The sequence below is a fragment of the Crocuta crocuta genome, unplaced genomic scaffold, assembly GCF_008692635.1.
Source record: "Crocuta crocuta isolate KB4526 unplaced genomic scaffold, BGI_CrCroc_1.0 scaffold128, whole genome shotgun sequence".
Taxonomy (NCBI): Eukaryota; Metazoa; Chordata; class Mammalia; order Carnivora; family Hyaenidae; genus Crocuta; species Crocuta crocuta.
This window is the reverse complement of record NW_027532232.1, coordinates 3,170,060-3,192,014: the sequence shown is the minus strand read 5'-3', so window position 1 is coordinate 3,192,014 and position 21,955 is coordinate 3,170,060. Positions and strand designations below refer to the sequence as shown.

At 38.0% G+C, this 21,955-nt stretch overlaps 1 protein-coding gene across 1 annotated transcript in view; it reads right to left on the bottom strand.

The window, feature by feature from the left end:
- CNTNAP2 (contactin associated protein 2) overlaps nt 1-21,955 on the bottom strand; it is a 1,422,049-nt gene that overhangs the window by 1,143,597 nt on the left and 256,497 nt on the right. The window contains exon 6 of the mRNA XM_077778041.1: nt 1,218-1,365. Coding sequence (XP_077634167.1) covers nt 1,218-1,365 — 148 coding nt within the window. The remainder of the gene's footprint in view (nt 1-1,217; nt 1,366-21,955) is intronic.

Sequence of the window (21,955 nt, the reverse complement as noted above, 5' to 3'; positions counted from 1 at the left end):
CTACCAGAGAATTCATATTCCAAAGCCAGAATTTGTGAATCATGTATTTGCAGACAGAACTGCACTACCTAGTTGCCTCAAAGCAGCTCAGACAATCTTTAAAGTAATTCTGTGCTGGCAAGGCCTTTATAGAAGCAAAGCAGCAAAGATAAATCTGTCGATGAATTTGTCATCAACCCTGGTCTGAAAGAAGCTCCACACATCAAGTTTCAAAAAAATGAAAGTCACAGTCAAGAAGATGAGGAAGCGGAAGGATAAGGATACGGTGCAGAAGCAGGTAAGGAGGTTACGGGAGAAGACAGAAATCAAAGAGCAGGAGGAAGAGGAGGAAACTGGCACTACTGGTAAAAATGAGTAGAAACGAGACAGCAGAATTACAATCCCCCAAATCCATATATTACAGCTACTAGATCCATCTATCTATATAATATATACATATAAAATGAGTGTATATGTACACACACATATAAAATATGTATATACACACACACACATATATATATTTACAAAATACAAAAAAGAGTTTAAAATATTTACAAAATACAAAAAAAAAGTTTAAAATATAATTAAAGGAAAAGTATTGCTTTAGGTGACCCAGTAAATCTTTATTTTTTAAGTATTTATTTAAACATTTAAAATATTTATTTAACATTATAAAAACATTAATGTTTGTTGAAACACTGAAAAAAAATTTTTGACTTGTGCCAAAATCGAGTTGGACGCTTAACTGACTGAGCCACCCAGGCATCCCCAAGTCAATTTTTAAATGACAAAAATAAAAGTCATAGACATATAAAATATCATTGACATTAAAACTTATTGGTTAGGTTTAAAATAGTAAAAGGTATAACTTAAGACAAGTGGCAGGAAGTTCCCAAGAATGTATCCAAAATCCATGACTTAGAGTCAAAATGATGGATAATACTGTAACTTCTACTTTTTAAATATTTCATAAGACCTTGGGCAACTTAATTAATAAGCTTTGTCATTTTAGTCTAGTGAACAGAAATCAATTCCCAAATCCTTTAAGGTATTTTTGTATGTGTGTTTGTGTAAAAATATATTTTAACATACAAACAACCTTGCACATTATTCATATACAAAAACAAGGCAGTTTACTGTCAGAGAAAGCAAGTCATGTTAAATAATCAAAAATAAATAAATTACTAATTCAATGAAGAGGACAAAATCAATCACAAATTCCAACAGGTACTCACAGTAAGAACAGCCATAGACTTCAATTCTGAGCCCAATGTGGCCTTCTCCGTTCCAGTCCAGAGGCACTATGCGCACGTAGCGGGCAATAACTGCGTGCTGTAAATCGTGCCGAACCACGCCGTCAGAGTTGATGTTCCCAGGAAATGCCTGGAAATAAGAAAAGGGATTAAAAAAATTAAGGAGAAACATACTTTGGAAGCAACCTGTTCTCTGTGTGTTCAAATAAACTTAAATTTTCTTTTCCAATGGCAGAATTTTATATTTTCTACTATTGACAATTTGCAAAAAGCTACTATACTTCCTTTATTTGAAAACAAGTCCAGTTTTAAATGGGAACTAGGCCAAAATTTCCATGGGCCCTTTTAAAGGAGGAAATACACATATATAAGGAGAATGAAACGGTATATGGTAGCCACTGTTGTATCCAGTAAACATTTAAGTTATGAGTTCTAATAGTTTGCATTTTAATTACAAGCTCTTTTTTCAGACTCCAACCATATTTCTTGCTTTCTAAAAATTTTCTCTACCTTACTTTCCCATACCTTCATTAGACATGTGAATTTCTTTTCAATATCAGTTATATATATAAACTAAATATGCCATGTAAGTGGCCAGGGTTTTTTTTACCTTTTATTGGCATGAACACATTTACAGAATTTACAAGTTGATCAGAAATGTGTTCACTCCAATTGTTTCACTTACAGAGCATTCTGTCAAAAAGGTGATTTTCTGGGGCACCTGGGTGGCTCAGTTGGTTAAGCATCTGACTCCTGGTTTCAGCCTAGTTCATGGTCTCATGTTTTGTGAGTTTGAGCCCTGCATCAGATTCCATGTTGACCATGCAGAGCCTACTTGGGATTCTCTCTCTCCCTCCCTCTTCATCTCTCTCTCTGCTCCTCCCCTACTCACTTGCTCTATCCTTCTCGAAATGAATAAAGATAAAACTAATGTTAAAAAAAAAAAATCTAGGGGCACCTGGGTTGCTCAGTCAGTTAAGTCTCCAACTTCAGCATAGGTCATGATCTCATGGTCCATGAGTTCAAGTCACACATCAGGTTCTGTAATGACAGCTCCGAGCCTGGAGCCTTCTTCTGATTCTATGTTTCCTTTCTCTCTGCCCTCCCTCACTCATGCTCTCTTTCTCTCTTTCTCTCAAAGATGAATAAATACAAAAAAATTGTTTTAATCTATTCCCCAGTAAGTATAGATAAAGATAATACAGGGGACATAAGATGTTGAAGCCATAGATATCATACTCAAAATTATTACAATCTAATATTATGGAAAATATCAATTTATAAAATTAAAATTCAAGGAAGACTTAAAGCATTAAACCATCATAATTCAGAAGATGTAAGTCAAACAAATGAGAAACATATGTTTATACTATTTCAAGTATCAGATGGTTTAATTTCATACCTAATTCCAGTTGTCCCTATATAATGAGTTTCTGTAATGCTATATGCCACATGACACCCTATTATATTTGTTTATATGATCTCTTAAACATTGAAATAGAAATTTTAAATATAAAACTGCCCTTTTTTAATCACAAAAAATTACAACCTAAGTACCCTATTATATCACTAATCTGTTTCACTTTGACCTGAGGTTTTCAATTGGCTTCTATATAAAAACAGAAATTTTACCTTTTAAAAAATGATTTTATAACAATTTTTTGAATACGTAAAATTGGTAAGTAGCAAATAAAGACATGCTTTCGATAAAAAGTATGTAGTGGCTTTGAAACAGGAGGCTCTGTTTACTTTTGCTCACACAACACAACCCTCAATTTGTGGTTACAGGGTTTGTTACCTGATCAGCACGCTTCACTCACACTCCTGGCCTCCAGAACACAAAATGTGCAAAGCATGACCTAGTGATGTGGGGGCACAGGCTGAAAGATTTCCTTGGGATTTAAACTATTTCATCTAACGTTAGATGTCCCAACAATCTGCACAATGGGTAACATTTAGTCTAACACGTATAACTGCGTGCTTTGAAAATTGGGTTGGGCTTCAGGGATGGTCTCCTGCTCTCCTGGGCTTTTCTCATCTGGATCCACCACTGCCTTTTCAGAATGGTCACACGTTCCTTCAAGCCTGCACCACACACCATTATTTGAGCTTTATGTCATGACTGTTAACACTTAGGGCATCTCTTTGTATCTTGCTGACAAAATTTGATCAAGAAATACAGTATAGGGGACCCTGGGTAGCTCACTTGGTTAAGAATCTGACTCTTGATTTCAGCTTAGCTCATGATCTCATGATTCATGGGATCAAGGCCCCTGCTGGGCTCTGCACTAACAGCATGGAGCTTGCTTGGGAATCTCTCTCTCACTCTCTCATTGCCCCTCCCCTTCTTGTACTCTCTCAAAATAAATAAGCATTTAAAAAAAACAGTAAAAATACTTGTTTGGTATTTTTCTAGCCAGGTTTTAGTTTTACAAAGAAGCAACAAATCTATTTCATTAAACTATGGCTTTAATACTACATTTTAATACCACTATAGGTTGTCTTGGCTCCAAAAGTAATATGGGTGAGCATCCCTGACCAAAATCACTGAAATTAAATCCTTATTTAATTGAAATTATTAACTAATCACTAAATTCTTATATAAATTAATCTAAAATTTATCTTAAATATTACTCAATAAAAGCCACTAAACAATTTTAACTTGAGGATATGGCTACTGTGTGTGTGGTGATGATACAAAATATTCACAACAATACCAGCTAACTCTTTTGGAACTCAGAGACATCTCTAGTCTTTTGAGACCAAAAAGAAAACAAAACAAAACAAAACGAAACAAAACCACTCTTCTTTGTTACTCCTCTACTCCAAAGCTTCACTCTGACACCAGATGCGTGGATTTTCCCACACATAAAGAAATTCTCCAATTCTCTGTGGACACTAGCTGGATGTCCTACACTTTACCTCAATTCTGACACTCTCTACCTGGAGAGGGAATCAGACCCCACATGTTAAGGGCGGAGTCCCACCACACTTCAGATGCCCATTCTGGTCTAATTTGTCACTTCTGCTTCTGACAGATCAGCGATAAATATGTTCCATGACTTCCTTCTCAGGTCTAATCACTTGTTAGAATGGCTCACAGGACTCCAAAAACCACTTTACTTACTGGATTCCTGATTCATCATACAATGACACAACTCAGCAATGGCCATAGAAGAGACGCAGAGGACAAGGGGTGTGGGAAGGGCTATTCAGCTCCTATGCCCCCACCAGGTGCGCCCCATCCCCAGGTCCTCCACATATTCACCATCCCTAAATACTTCCCAAATCCAACTTCAGAGATATTTATGAAGGCTTCATTCTCAAGCAAAATCATCAAATCATTGGCCATTGATGATAAACTCCGCAGAGATCGGGGTGATGGAACTGCTCCTAACAAGCCCTCCTTCTTGTGATTACCTAGGGGCTTTCCACAGATCACCTGGAACATAAACTCTGGTGTGGTTCAAAGGAGCTTGTGATTAATAACAAAAAAAAATACCCATTTCACTTTTATTGCACTTATCACTTAAGAATTTGCAAGGGTCTTAGGAACTATGGGCCACGAATGATGGACGAAGACCAAAAATGTATTTCTCATTATAAGTCACATTAGCACAGGCTTAACAAAATATGAAATATATATACTGCAAAATGCAATATTAAATGGAACTACAGAAGTGCATGATCCAGGTAATGATTCCAAAATTATTTGGAGTGCTTATGAAAACTGTGCAATCAGAAAGCAGTCTATAGAAAGAGAAAGACTTCAGCTGGACAGGAGGGCAGAACAGTGTTTGGGAGACAGAGAAAAGAGAACACAGCGAAGAATGGGTCACTCCTGGAACAGAGAAGGAACACAGGTCTACAGGCTGAAATGACCAGCCTGAGGTAGTTGTGCTGGAATGCTGTTCTGGGTGGGTAATTTCTCACACCTCAGTGTTTTTCATTCCTTTTCCCCATGTCTCCAACCAAAATGAAAAAAAAAAAAAAAAAAGCTGGACTAGCTTACTTGCACAATCCATTTTAGATCTATAACTGTTGGCTCTCTAAAAACAAGAACTAAGGTCTATTCAAAACTGGGTATTAAGGATGTAAGTCTGATTGGAAGCAAGAGTGCATATTTTGAGAATCAGGGTTGTTTTAGCAAGTTCTAATTATGGAGAAGAGAATCGAGCTTTTTTTATTTAAAAAAAAAAAAAGAAATGACAAAAGTAAGAGCCACATTCAGGAGAACATGGGTGGTGGAAGATACTACTGGGGGCAAAATGACTAGCAGCAAGGAATTCAGGGTCAATGTCAATGTCAATGTCAACGTGGTGTTAAGGAGAAACAGGTACGATATTTCAAAAAAAGAATTATAAATTAGAAATATTAGGAAAAAAGAATTAGTAACAATTTGAGAGAAGGGAATAAGAGAAAAGATATAAGCCAGCCTAGTCCAAGGGATTATCCTCTAGGCATTGATGACAGAGGAAAGGAGAATAAAATGGTAGTTATCTATTTTTCCCCCTCAGCAACCTCCTTCTCTGAGTTGCAGCATCCAGATTTTCTCTAAAATGTTACCTACTGTCTGCTCTTACTCCCCAGAACCAGGATGAGTAGATGCCACACTATAGCACCAGGCATGGCAACCTAACTTTATGAGAGTCCATTTTAACACGTGTGGTGGAATGATTCATTCATACATGCATTCATTTACTGATCCATTCATTTATTCATCTACTTGAAATAAGGCTAAGGGCCTCTATGTACAATGTATTGTTCAAATTACTGGGGTTACAGAAGTAAACAATACAGAGTTTCAGTTCTCATGGTATTTGTTATTAAAGTATTATATAGTGGGGCAGCTAATAAATAATATATTATATATATAATATATATGCATGTATATATGTATCTGACATGAATTTGCATTATATGTATATGTTGACACATATTAAATTATATGCGTAGGCTAAACAACAGCCAGAAATGTAAATGCCCTGAGCATACTTTGCAAGTTCTGGGGACAGTAAGGAAACCATTGCTTTTGGAACACAGTCAAGAAAGGAAGAAAAGGGTAGAAGATACTGGAGAGGTGGAGGCCAGAGTAAGGAGGGCCTGTAAGCCATGATAACGTGTATTTCACTTTAAGCATACCGGAAGGAAATCCATTGGAGAGTTTTAAGCAACAAAGTTACATATCTTAGGGGCACCTGGGTGACTCAGTTGGTTAAGCGCCTGGCTCTTCATTTTGGCTCAGGGCATGATCTCATAGTTCGTGGGTTCAAGCCCCTGCATCAGGCTCTGTGCTGTCAGCATGGAGCCTGCTTTGGATCAGCTGTCTCCCTCTCTCTCTCCCCAAAATAAACATTTCTTAATGAGTTACACATCTTATAACTGTTAAGAGCAGGGCCATGAACATTCCCTTCCCTGAAGAAAGTGAAGTTCCTAAGAGAAGAGAAGGCAATAGCATAATATAATACGTAGAACAGTAGTGGGTGGAATGAGATGGTGACAAGTACTCCCAAGGACTGGGGTGGTTCAGGAAGAAGGGAGGAACAGGTTTGTGGAGGTGAGTCCCGAAGAGAACAGGCAGGACACTTACTACAACCTGAATCCCGAATGAGCCACATGTGAGAGGAGAGAAAACAAAACACAGAACTCCTGGCAACTGGCTCTCCCTCCACTAAGCTCCTGCTGGTCATTCTGCTGTTATAAAGGGATGGACGTCAGAAGAAAGACAAACTAGGCACATCTGTGGAAGCAACATGTCAGCATCTAAATCCAGAACACACTGAAGAAAACCTCTGGGCATTTTGTTTGCCTTGTTTCCTCATTTTTTTCTGATTGTTTTAAAGCAACTGAATAAACGCCGACAAATACAAAGATATTTGAATGGAAAGATAATTAGTGAGGATTTAGATATATTGTATTGAAGACCTCCCTATAACACTGCAAGGTCAAGAGAATTTGTGATGTTTAAGACAGTTCTGTTTTACTGAAGGTGAGCTTCACAGAGAAGGCACATTTATTATTTATGAACAAATGCGTATCATCTGGTATTTTCTTCAGTGTTCACAGCATCAGTAAATTGGGGTTTTTTGCACTTCTTTTCATTTCCAAGCATATAGATATTTAAGACATTATTTTAACTGAAATTTAAAACATGTCAAAAGAAGGGTGCACATATTATCAATCACTGCCTTGATATAAAGCATAAATATGTGAAATGTCTCCTTTCATACAGCAGTGTTTGGAAAAGTGAAGAAACGTAGGAAGAGATGCAACTACTGATTTAATAAAAACAACATCTAATATTTATACGTCACTTTATTATTTAAAGAGTCCTAGTACATACTGTATTGTTGGTGCTGCATGGAAAACTCTTAAGTTTGGGAGGGATGCTATTTTTTTCAAATCAGGAACCTTAGCCTCAGAGATGTTACTAGACATTGAACAGCTAATAAAGGCAAGTCAGGGCAAGGTAACCATCACCATGTCCATGCAGACTTATGTCTGAGGATCAAATATTTAGCTGGGAATAAAGGATTTCTACTTTGGTACAACATATTTTATTTTTCATATTTCAAACTGCACACCTGCAAATACCAAATTTAAAGTTTCACAGACAATTTTTATCATACCACACTTTGGATGCACATTTGATTTCTGGCCCTTTTATCATACAGCCTATGTGCCTGCATGCCCTATTTCTTCCATTTCATTTCCACAAATTTTGATGAAATTAGTATTTTCTTTTCTTACACATTTTCCCAAAACAGACTCCCAATGTGGTCATTAGCAAAAACTCCACTTCAGCTTTTAATAGAAATAATTGAGAAGTTCAGATGACCCTTGTTTATTGAAAGGAAAGACAGGCTGGTCTGCTCTAGTACATTTTACTTCAGTGGCTTTGAGCACAATGTCATAGGTCTTGAAGCAATTTTTTTTTTCACATAATCTGATCCCATCCACTTGCAGTTTTTCACATGTGAAAAGATGCAAAAAGAAAGAAGAAACAAGCTAAAACAGTCAGCTGATATTTACAAAACCTGGAAGGACTGAAAATTGGCATGAAAAAATTGAAAAATAAAAGTGAACAGAAAAATGTTTTAAAATTCAACCTTCATTTACACAAATGTCACACGATAATACGTTTTGTGGATACATGAAAACAACAGACAAATTCATCACTGTAACACTGAAAAATCAACTTATGGGAGCTTGTGAATTATATGTCATCGCTATTAAATGTCCTCTACTGGCTGTGATCTGCACATATGCTTAGCAGGATAGGGTTTTGGGGTTTGTTTTTGTTTTTTAGCTAACACTGCATTTATGTAACGTGTAAGGCTGTAAGCTTAGTAAAGCTAAGGGCAATACAATGTTGAACCTGTGTTGCCACATGAGTGTAACTGCCCTATAAATTATTAAAATATACAGCAGAAGGGGGGGATGGGGAAAACAGGTGAAGGAGACTAAGGACAGCACTTGTGATGAGCACTGGGTTTTCATGGAAGTGTTGAATTCACTATATCGTACACCTGAAATTAATATAAATAACACTGTATGTTACCTAACTGGAATTGAAATAAAAACTGAAAAATACGCAGCAAAGAGTTACAATCTTTTAAAGACACATTTTTGAGTTATCCAGAAGGTTAATTACATCATCTAAATATTGCTGAAGTTTTAATAACGAAAAATCTCCCACCATGTGCACTAAATACTCATTCTAGCTTTGCGGCCTAAGAGGAAGAGGCCGACTTTTTCTGTAAAGTAAATAATATTGACTTTAATATTTTCAGTTAATATTATAGGCTTAGGAGGCCGCATACCTCTCCATACCATATCCTCCTTTTTCTTCTTCTTCCTTTTTACTTTAACAACACTTGAAACACGTAAAAACCACCAAAACTCACAGACTTTAAAAGAGCAGCGACCAGAGCTCGCCCACAGGCTCTAGCGTGCCAACCCGCGTCTCAGAGAATCTTTCAAATTGATGAATCCTCCCCTCAACTCGGAAAGGATGCGAAAGTCTAAAATCATTGAAAAACTTTTTAGCCACTTGGCATTTAAAAACCAATAAACTTTGGGAAAGCATTTTGTCATCCCTTGAAGCATATAATTTATCAGACTGGAGGAAAATACATAAGGATTTAGAAATATGCAGTGTGTGATGCATGAACTAACACTTCCCTCAAATTCACTATTATGGGGTCTGAAGTATAACTTATGAAGGATTTTATGAGGAGAATAAATATATGTGGTCCTTACTAAAACCTCACCTTTCAAGAAACCTCAAATAAAGGATCACAAGCACCTCAAATAAAGGATTGCAAGCTTCTATGGCAAATGAATAAGACTGTATATCTTAGGGCAAAGGTTTTGTTTAAGACTGAAAAAATGTGTGTGTTTGTGACACACAGCTACGGAGTAAGTAAGCCTTGAAGGAGCTCTCTGTACTCCTGACAAGTCCTCTATGTGGGAATAATCTGAGAAAAACAAAACACATGAATATTTCCCCATGTGAGAGAGATCTTATTTTCCTAAAATATAAACTATCTCTGCTGCAATAGAAACATACTGATTTTTCCTGAAACTGATGTCATACACCTGTGATCACTATAATCACTTTTCTTTAAGCAGAATTTTATTTCTTGCTAGATTTTAAATTTTATTTCCCCCATGCTAACAATTTATATCAAAATATAGAAACAGATTTTCCATTTTGCAGCCTTGATGTGATTCTCCAGGCCTGGTTCCACGCGGTGCTGAGGCAGGAAATAAAGGAGTTACTTTCATAAAATACTGCATCTGTTACACTCCAGATCTGGCTTTGTCACCCCTCCTCTCTTATCTTCATCTTTATCTGGCCTCACAAACACATCAGCTCATGTGTGTGGACTCAGCTCACACAGTGCTTCCTGAAGGTAAGGGCATTCCCTGACCCACACTCCTCAACACCCCACTGTTTTACAGGGGTCCTCAGAACATCTCATACTTATTATCTCCACTCAAATGAAACGTCTTCTTTGTGTTTTTAATCATCCGTTAAGCCAGCTTTGAAGTTGGTGATCAAACCTCCGGGCCACCACTCTATGCGATGCCCACACACAGTGGTCCGTGTTCGATGTGTGTCCGTTTACTGCCTCATTAAATGAATGAATAAAAAGCATTTCCCAACCCCTACCTATTTATATTTCATTGTTCTTATTATTTCTGGATGTACCAAAAGCCAGTTCAGTAACCATCCATGGTAAATTAACCAGGTTTGATAATATCCTAGAGGGGAAAAAACCAAAAAAACAAAAACATCCTAGTCTGATTCAAGACCCAGGCTAATCAATAAAGTTTTCCCAGAGGCATAGGGGCATCATTATAAGTATGGTAAGTGGCCAGAAATCACAGAGAACATGCAGAAAAAGAAAATGGTCATGCAAAAATCATGTCAAGATCAGGGGATACATGCTAATAGAAAAGTGAAACACACACACACACACAATCAAATCTCAGATGTTCACATGGATAATTCACTTAAACTCTCCTAAAAACATACCCTTTTTGGATTGTAAACCTTGGCAAACATGTTGTGTGACAAATGCCAAGCATTCTATCTATATATGAGCAGTGATACTTTCTCTGGATATTTCTGCTCTTGACTCAATTAAATAGGTCTTCTTCTCTTTTTCATTTTGCCAAAGTTACAAACAAAATTTAGAATTAGTTTTATACTAAAAGAACCATTAATTAAGAATTATTATGTAAGAATACTAATTTAGTTTAGAAAAACAGTAGGATTAAATGTTTTAAAATCTAGTTCTGTGGTTTCTTTCCCTTTATTTCTTACGGGGATCACATGATGATGGAATTCTATAGGTTTCATCCTTTGTGCTCCACTGCGCTCACCTACCCCAGCCTACCCAAAGGAGTCTGTCTTTTTAATAGCTTGTCTCCCACAGTTTATTCCTGAGGTACTGGATTCCTCTCTCCCTCCTTTCCATTCTTATTTCCTCCCTCTTGTCTTGCCCTTCCTTCCTTCCTTTCTTCCCCCCTCACCTTCCCTCCCTCCTTCCCTCTTCTCCTCCTCCACTCCTTTCCTTCAATCCAGCAGTTTAATGTAGCATGTGACTGCCCACACTGCAATTCAGTATGGTCATTGTTTGGCTCCACACAGTTATTCAGGGACCCATCATCAATGTCTGCTTTTCAAGGCCACCACAGATAAAGAAGAGAAAGCATGGAAGAATGAACGGGAGGGGTTAGGATCAGATTTAGAAACAGAGGATACCACTTTTGTACATATTCCACTGGTCATGTTTCTTTAATGGACTTATTACCTTCTGTGTAGGAGAATGGGAAACATAACACAAAAGTGGAAGAGCTCCGATAAATGCATAGCACTGTCTCTGCCATAAAGGGGTTTATGATGTTCATGCATTTCTGAAATGTTATGCTTACCTGTATCATAGCATTTATTATACTGAATAGTAAAATTGTGTATGACCACTTGTTGTTTTCCCAATAAGCTACAGATTATGTAGCATCAAGAAGGCTTTTTTTCCCCAAATTGAGGTATAATTTACAAAGGTAAATTGCAAACATCTTAAGTGAATAGTTTGATTGGTTTCAAGAATGCATTCACCATGCAAACCCCTTTCCACCAAGATATAGAACACTTCTATTAACCCAGAAACCACCCTTATCAGTGCTCTTAGTCAACACCAACCTTAGTCCACAGGAATCCCAACCCTACGCAAACACTCTTCCAGTTTCCATTACCAAAGATTAATTTTGCCTTTTCTTGTTCTTCTTATTAAAGTGATCAAACATTACATTCACTCAGAATAACATTAAGATAACACACCATGCTTTTGTTGTATCTATGGTTTATTTCTTTCTGTTGCCAGGTACTATTTTATTGTATAAATACACAACCGTTTCTTTAGTCATTTCTGTTGAGATACTCGAGGGCAGTTTCCAGGTTTTACTACCATGAACGAAATCGCTGTGAGCATTGGTGTTAAGTGCATAGAGGGAGAATTTCTGAGTCACAGAGTAGATACATCCTTAAGTTTTTAAGACACTGCCAAACTTTTACTTAGTAGTTATAATATTACACACATAGTTAAAATCACATCAGAGAAATCTGTTGTATATTCTTTTTTCCCTCTACTATATATGTTATTGACCTTAAATGCATTATTTTATGCATCTATATTATTTTTCTCTCCAAACTTCCCTAAGTTTTTTCCTCATCTTACATATCAAGCCATAATAAAAGATGAAAATAATTAGATAAATATTATCAGCTGCCTTTTTGGGGGGGTCAATATTTGAAATAAATCCATAGGCAAAGTAAGAAAAATAAAGCCAATATTATCAAACTTGACAATGTTCTAATACAACATACTGACAGAAGTTTGGAGGGGGAAATGTTTGAAAAAATGTAGAAGAAAGGACACAATGGATACTAGCCATGTCCTTCACATGAGTCAGGAGATAATACCAAAGCTCCACAGAATAGCAAACCCACTTACTAGCATTAAAAAGAACAAAATTGACAACAAAAAAATTAAATATTTGGTATCATTTCTAAAAGCAGGCCAGATATGGGGGAGAAGTTCAGTAACTACAAACTGATCTATCAAGAAGTCAGTAGTCCATAGGTAATTTCTAAGTAGAGAAATAAACAAAATACCATTTAAGTATGTAGGGGGAATAGAACCAGAGAAGAGAAAATATTGGGGTGACAGCCTTTGGCCTTTAAATGAAATTCTTTTTGTAATATTTGATTTAAAATATTTATCCATATACCACTTTGATAAAAACAAACCACAATACTTTTTGTAGGGTTGTGTTTACAACTTTGGCTCCAAGGTTCCTGGTCTTCTACTCAGATGGAGACATAATCAGTTGTGAGGTTCATCTTGTAACAATAAAATCTAACCAGTTGCTTAAAGAAGCATAAGATTCCTGGTACAGAGCCCAGAAAGAAATTTCTAGAATGAATCTCTTGTAAAAGAGAACCATGCTACACAAGGAACAAAGTGCTCGATGACATATGCAGAAGAAGAGAACAAGGAATCTCACAGAGGTCTCTTCAGGTTTCCTTCAGTGCAGCCCCATGGAAAAATGCCAAAACACACTTTAGGAAACAATTTTATAATTGGTCATCAGGTCTCTCGATGCAGGTATTGGCTTTCTGCTGGCTGGTTTACTTAGAAATAGTTCAGAGTACCTACAAAATGAGTTGACTGTATTGCCTTTCGATTCTGCTCTATAAACATTGCTTTTCTCAAGTATTTTGTGTTTCAATAGCAATGAATCTGAGAATATGCTTGGATGTACCCAGAGGGTATCTCTTTCTAAATGTGGAACCAAATGCTTTCATAAACATGAGATCAACTTTTATTCAGGGTGAACATCAGTATGAGCAAAGTAAATTACTATTTTTAAACTGTGTATTTCAAAATTCATAATTCTTCATTAGGATAGCTTTATGCCAGGAGATATTAATAATTTTGATGTCAAATGCATTCTCTGATTCAAACATTAATAATGTCTCTATTCTTTTTCACTTTAATATACTTACACCTCCTACCATGTTTATATTCTATAGCAAGATTAATACCTGGCAATATTTCTTTCAGATACAGAGAAAAGGTGGAAATAACAGACACTTCCTGGGTCTACAGAAGCTAATTTTTTCACAATATATTTGAAGTGCACCTTTCATGGGGGAAAATAAAAACAACATTTTACATTATATTTCTCCATTTTGACTAGTTCTAGTTTTCTATCCCCTTCCACTACAAAATTTCTCAAACAAATGGGCCGTGTTCTGCATTTCTCTCTTTCTCTATGCGCTAAAACTTCAGCATTTGCTCCCTGCTGTCTTCTTTTGACAGAGAAATCAGGAAGACTGCTGAGGATTATCCAATAAATTTTGGTTATTTGATTTTTCTTCAACATCCTCCATAGTCACCTTCTCCTTGAATCTTTCTTATTCAAGGATATTTTTATTTTGTACATCTTATTTTATATCAAATAACTTCTCCATCCTCACTGGATATACTTACATTTTCTGTGGGTTTTTAAAGATGTCATTCTCCCTCCCCTTTCACACGCGAGCCTTGAATCCTTAGTTCCACAAGTACATTTTGCTTTGCATGTGTCCTCCCAGATTTTTTCTACGCAAAATTTTTTCCTGGTCTCCTGGGAGCCTCGCCCTCTGGCACCAGTTTATGCTCTGCCAGCAGGCATGTCAACAGATGGCTGGGTCTTCTCAGGCAGCCATTCTCCTGTGGCCCCAGCCCTCAATGGTCTTTGGTAATCCAGTTTTTCCCCTTTGCTCTGTAGCCCCAGGAATAGTAATGGCTTCCCTGGGTTTCAGGTTCAAGACTGTCTCATCATTCCTTGTTTGTTCTCTTAAATCTGGCCACATTTCTGTTAATTGTCTCTTCACTAAAATCTATTTAGGTAAACACTTTTGACTGTGCCATCTGCTTCTGATCAGAACACTGACTGGTACGTGTATGTACAAAATCCCTATCACGGTCTCTGACAATTTTATCACCAAATGTCACTCAAGTATATTTAGTTGGACATATGTCAGCGTAGGGACCAAGGGCTGGCTGCCCCCATGATGCGCCATTTTGACATTAAGATTATTTTGAGTTCAAAGTAATCAAAACCAAGCAGGTGCCAGGAAAGCTCTTGGCTTTCCCCTCAACTGTCTACATTTACATTGGAAAGGCACCTCAGCCAGTAAGAAAAGGATTAGCAAAGAAAGCCTAAGAAACTCATCTGCATAACAGAGCAGCCCTTGTTTTCCCAAACATCTCCTTTTACCATCCCAGAGTCTACCTCCCCTCTGTATCCTCAGACACTCCCCCAATCCTTAGCTCTTAAAAGCTTTATGTTGCTCATGGTCTCTTGGATTTCAGGTCTGTGTGTACGTGGACGTACACCTATTAAATTTGATTTTCTCCTGTTAATCTGTTTCAGATCGATTTGATTCTAGGTTGAACTAGAAGGACCACAGGGCAGAGGAAGGTCTTCCTCCCTAACATGTGGTGTGGTTGGCAGTAGCTTTAAGTCACTGGACACTTCTTGTCTGGGACAATGCTGCAGCTGACAAATCCTTGGGACATTTGAGAAACAACTGGTAGAAGGAGAAGGTGACATTTCTTACCATGCCAGCCTCCCAGAATCTCTATCTTCAGAGTCTGAAGGAGTGAGAATGGTAAGAGCCCTTTTCCTCTTTTTCTAAATTCAGATTAGCAGGAAAACATAACTGTGGAACTAGCTCTTTGGGCCTAGTAACTCTGGTTAAACTTGGTGGAATACTCTTTCATTAATGATCCCTTCATTTCCTCCCAGAGATGGTCATTGTTTCCCTTTGTCTGTGTCATTCATGGTGTTTGTCATCTGTTGTTAAGGGATCTTTTGGAATCCAGAGCTGCAAAACTAGTGGGCACTGATCTGGGAAACAAAGGCAGAAGGAAATGGCAGATAAAATTAAATTTCCTTATAACCTGCAACCCATTGGCAAATGCTTGAGGCAGGCAGAGTAAAACATTCTTCCAGGAAATCTCTATGGCCTTAATACTAATGCTCTGCTAAAGGGAAACACAACCTTAGCTTGACAATAGCTAGGCCTCCAGGATCTTGTGAGTCTTCTTTAGCATACGCAAATCTCACTGGAAACTAGCCCTGGACTTTACTTCCATAGTATTTGACTAGTGTCTCTTCATGGTCCCAGGACAGCTCTTCCTGCCCATGGGTCCTGTCCCTATGCTTTAATAAAACCACCTTTTTGCACCAAAGATGCCTTCAAAAATTCTTTCCTGGGTTGGCTCTGGACTCCACAAACCCTACTATCACCCCTAAAAATCCTTATCAGGCAGGAGTCAAGCACTTAAAGCTGTTAGAGTGCTTGCCACCTCAAGTAGAACCCTGTGATAGGATAGAGTTGGTCACGGAACAGGGTAGATGGACATTAGATCACTGTCAACCTCAAGAAAACTTCCATGCATCCAGATTCACTGTAACACATCAGCCTCCAACCCCACAGGGCATCCCCCTTCCCTGCTAATGTGGCTCCAAAAGGCCCAAGGCTTAGTCAAGGCTGTTCCTGTGCATGTGTTTTCCTTTCCTCTTGTTCTGTCCTAAGAGCCTGGCTTTCTGACCAGTGAGAAGATTTCTCTGTGTTCTCCACTTACTGGCATCCAACTCGGTGGCCAATTGAACAGACTGAGGATTCAACTCTGACTCTCCCTCCCACCTCTCTCTCTAGATCTCTCTTTAGATCTCTCGCTCTCTTCTCTGGCCATGCCAGCTCTCAGAGTTCTCAGGCGTGTCTGTCAAGGGAGGTTCCAGCACACAGGAACCTTTGCCAACTCAACATCTGTTGCTTGTTAGTGCTGCAAAGATCCCTTTCAGTATCACCTAGCATGGGTGAAAGATTATCGCCTCTGGTGACTGGAGGTGGAGAGGGACCATAAGGCAAGCTGAGGGCCAAGAACAAGCTAGCACTCCCTCCCCAAGGTGGGATATCTGTGACATTCCTCAGGCACTCCTGGCCGCCCAAGAATAAAGGAAAGGAAACAAACAGTTAACTGACAGAGATCATAGTCACGCAGGACATGAGTCTCCATCAGTTTACAAATGTCTTAGTAAATGACAAGAAAAAGGCAATCTTATCAATAGCCTAATCTCCAAAAAACTAGGGATTCAGTTTCCTAAAGCCCTAACACCACCCTCCCCTCCGTAGTGATGTGGGGAACAAAGGCAAGAAGGGAGGTAGGTAAAAGTAAATTTCTTTATAACATCCAGCAAATACTTGAGGCAAATACAAAGCATAACATTCCTCCAGGAACCCCCTACTATCTAAATGTTAATGCCCTACTCAAGGAAACACAATCTTAGCTGGACAAGAGCAAGGCTCTTGGCATCTTAGGAGTCCTCTTTATCACATCAAAGTCCTTCTGGAGGCCTCCTTTTTGCCTTCACCTCCCCCAATTCCACAGCATATGACAAGTCACTCTTCACATCCCCAGTGCAGTTTTTTCTGCCCACGGGTCGTGTCCCCATGCTTTAATAAAATCACCTTTCTGCACCAAAGACATCCTCAAGAATTCTTTCTTGCCTGTCAGCTCTGAACACCCTCTTCTCATCACTCCAAAATCCCATCAGAGGCATCTCACAATTTTATGGGGGACCAAAGACACCATTTTCACCACACCATCCTTATTGCCTGTGCAATGAGGGTGTTTGCTTTCTTAGACTGTCTGGGAGTAAACTTCTGGATCACAGGGCTGTACCACCCGTGCCCTCTTTGTCTGCATCCCGCATCTTCCAGTAAGCTATTAAGGCTTACTAGTTTGAGCCACTATTAGATCCTACTCGTCCATGGCCAGAAGGCTGATCCTTTAAATTGGCTATATTTAAAAGAAAAATAAACTTCACAGAGAGCTCACAATTGTCTTATTAGTATAATGGCTAGCCTTAGGGACTCCCTTGACAAAACAGAATCACAGAAATTAGGCTCAAGTCGAAATAAACGGCCATAGCCAATGTAAATTTTCTTTAAAATCTGGCCTCGTTTGTCTGTTTTAACTTAGCTCTCCTTGTAAAATTTACAGGGAGCACTCAGGCCTAATTTCTAGGTTCACAGTGTCCAGGGTGCTCATGTGAATGGTTAAAGCAAGGAAATAATTTATCAAAAGCACCTGAGTTATATGGAGAACAAACAGAGGGTTACTGGAGGGGTGTGTGTGTGTGGGGGGGGGCGGTTAAATGGGTAAGGGGCATTAAGGAAATCTACTCCTGAAATCATTGTTGCACGATATGCTAACTTGGGCATAAATTTAAAAATAATAATAATAAATAGGAAGAAAAAAAAGCACCTGAGAATGCCAACAGGCTTGCTTGGCTCCTACTTTTCCAGGGAATGACAATGCCAGCTTTAGCTTCAGGCATTGTGTGTGACATCCTTAATAAAGGATACCCCCCCACCCCTGCAAAAGCATTCCTGTCTCCTGGATAGTAGCAAAATCTTTTAAATCCTAAAGACCTTTTATCTCCACTTAGAAAAGATCCTACCAAATTTAGAGATTAAAAATATTAATGAAGTGTGGGGGGGGAACCCAGCTGGCTTAGGTGCAGCTTGATCTCAGGGCTGTAAATTCCAGCCCCATGTCGGGTGTTGAGATTTCTAAAAAAAAAAAAAATTAATCACAAACCCCCTTCAGCGGAATCAGGACCAAAAATGTCTCCTAGGCCCTCCTGCAAATGATCACTGAAGAGCCAATATTCAAGTACTAATAGAAGCCAAGACTGAATAACGTGCCCAGAAAGATAGCTTTTGTTGAAATGTGTTATACAGGTTTACAAAGATACACATTTTTTAAATTCCAATTTTAGTTAAAATCTCCCTAATATAAGAACCAAATTCAGTTAGAAAAGCAGACCAATCACCTGATATTAAGGTTGTAATCCTATTCTTTGGAGAATTAAAAACAACTGTTTTACAAATCGGAATGCAACTCTCACATCAGTCAAAGCCCACCTATCATTACCTAACTCCAAACCGTGCCTACTCCTCTCCCATTGTTTTCAGATACTATAAAAGATCAAGATATTGGAAGAAGACTGTCCTGTACTTAGAAAAAAGGAAGGTGGATTTTAAAGCAGCTACCCTAAAACTCTGGGGAAATTTTGGTTGCATTCTTTCTGTACCGCAAAATTATAACTCTTATATCTTTAAAAAGTGTAAACACAGCCCACATTTGCTTGAAACTGAGGAAATAAAGGGGGAAAGGACTGAAAAAAAGTATAAAGTGCCAAAATGACTTCTGGGTCCAGACTCTAGCACCTGCCATAACAGAGGGAAAGGCACCAAATCTTCACCTTGAAGAAAACGTAGATGCCTTCTCTCTGCCTTGTGATGAAAATGTCTAGCCCCATCTTCTCTAGGACCTAGGAGATGTGCTTTGAAATAGAATTAGGGATAACCTTAGGGAAAAGTTTTTCACACACCACACAAAACTAGGGAGGTATTTTGAAATTGGGCCTGTATTGTCGTTTCCACAAATAAAACAAAATCTAGAAGACTGTTTTCATCTTGTCTGTGTATAGGTGCCCATACATGTTATAAAGGTGAAATGTTTTTCGGCCTCCAAATGGTATTCTTAAAATTCATTTGTAAAAGAGCTCTACTTGGTGTAAAGGTAAGCACGTACAAGAATCGGGCATTCCAAAACTCTGAGAGATAGAAACTAACCAAAATGTATTTTCAAGTTCACATGATCTGGGAAAATATTCAGTACTAAAGCTAATTTAAGGTTGCTGGTTTAATTAAAATAAAATTTTCTTTAGAGTTATGCATTAAATGTAAGCCTTTTCTTTTACTTGTATTTAATGAATGTTGAATGGTTTCTTGTCTCTGTTCCAAGTGTGTCAAAAAAATACCCCCAAAATAAAAAAATTAGATAGGTTGATTTTGTCTAATGCCTTATGAAGTTTTGTGGATATTCTAAACATGATTGTTAAGAACAAGTAGATTAAACAGCTGTAAATAAGATTAAAAGATTTATAAGTAAATTTCTGGATGGCTTCCAAAATGTTTGGTAATCTTAAATTCTGGAGTTTTGCTTAGTTAGATAATAAGCTAAATTTGTTAAATATCTAGATTATTTCCAAATAAGATAAAATAAAAAATATTAAGTACTAAACAAAGGTTTATCTACTTTTGTCTTACTGCAGAGAAACTAAAGTCAAGAATAGGTCTATAAACTTGGTTTGTGCTTTATTTTATTATTTTTTAAAGATTTTATTTTATTTTTAGAATTTTTTAAATGTTTATTCATTTTGAGAGAGAGAGAGAGAGGGAGAGAGAGAAAGTGGAGGAGGGGCAGAGAGAGAGGGAGACACAGAATCTGAAGCAGGCTCCATGCTCTGAGATGTCAGCCCAGAGCCTGACGCAGGACTCAAACTCACAAGCTATGACATCACAACCTGGCCGAAGTCAGATGCTTAACCGACTGAGCCACCCAGGTGCCCCTAAATATTTTAAGTAAGCTTTACAACCAATGGAGCTCAAACTCAAAAACTCAAGATCAAGAATAACTTCCTCTACCGACTGAGCCAGCCAGGCACCCCAGGTCTGTGCTTTATTAAAAATTGGTACTATTAAAAACATGTTTCTAGAAATCATGAAACATATTCACCGATTTGCTCATCTAAAAAAAGTATTGGTGTAACAAACTGTTCACAATTGCTTACTACTTAGTTTTCTCTAGAAACTAAGGTTTCTACAAGTAAAGAATTCTAATAAATGTAGTTAAGATTACTAGAAATAAGGGAAACAACTCTGTATGCAAGCAAAGTAAGCTATATGTTTTGGGAGAAAAAACTGAGGAATGAGAATACGTTTTTGTTGAGGGAAAAGAAAGTAACGCTGTCCTAATACAACAGGCCATCCGAGAACATGGAAACAAGACACTGCCATCTCTGACAAATGGCGGCTGTTCTGAGACAACAGACCCAGGGAGTATGGTAGTATTAACACATGGAGGTGGGGATCTCCAGAAGAACAAAAGAGACCCAAATGAGAAGGACCCCATCAAGTTTTACTTAGTATCCCTATTGCTTTAAAACTGAAGAGCATAACAAGCCATGTGCACTTATCAAAAATTAAACCTGTTTCTTGTGAGTCCCCACGTCTCCCTTAGAAGAACATCCACCTACACCTGTGAACTTGTCAAAGATCTAAAGCTGCTGCTCCAAAAGACCAATAAATAAAATAAAGCTCAATGAAGCTTTTAAAGTTATTTATAACTTTACCTTTAATTATTTATACTTATCTCTAACAAAATCAGACAGCCCCGACTTATTTTTGCAGTAGGCTCAACTTCATGCAGACAGCTTACAGAAAAGTCCGTGCTGGGTTTGTGGCCACCTCCCTTCATCCAGCACTCAAGCCTCCCTTGGATCGTCTGTCCATTACAGGGCACTGATTCGCATTATTTACACCAATACAATACCAACCAAATACCAGCATTTATAGGGACAGCTCTGTTACTAACAAGTGTCTCTTGTTGGCCTATGGTAAGTACAATGTGGAATTCTCCAGGCCCATACAAGACGTTTTTCCTACTCTTAGACCATCAAAATCATGACTGAATATGCCAACTCCAAGAAGAAGATATGAAAGCTTAGAATATGAGATATACTGATGATGGCTATTTTCAAATATGTGGCTTACTCCTACTATAGGTCCATTAAACCAAAAAAAAAAAAACACAAAACACCTTTATCATTGTGAACAAAGAAATCATATCTCTGATGCATGGCCTAATGCCACCCACAACTTAGGGTGGCTCTCCCCAGAAGCTTGTATTGATACATTTTTCTATGTGCAACTGAATGGTTTGCTACTGATTGGATGACTCAACCTAGCATCAGATGGCCGGCACCTTATGAAACTCAATGGCTCTGTGGCGCCAATTTGTGGCCATGGCCAACCCCTAGACAGATAGGACACTGCATGCTAGGCTTTCCCTGGATGCAAGGGAGATGGTGTAAAGAAATACCTAAGCATTCAAACTATCCCCCCTTACTTCATGGATGGACATGATCAGCCTTCCAAGATACGAACCAGTTCAATTTTTTTTTTTTTTTTTTGCCCAAAATGGGAAAAAAAGAAAAAATTTGGCAAACAAAGGGTT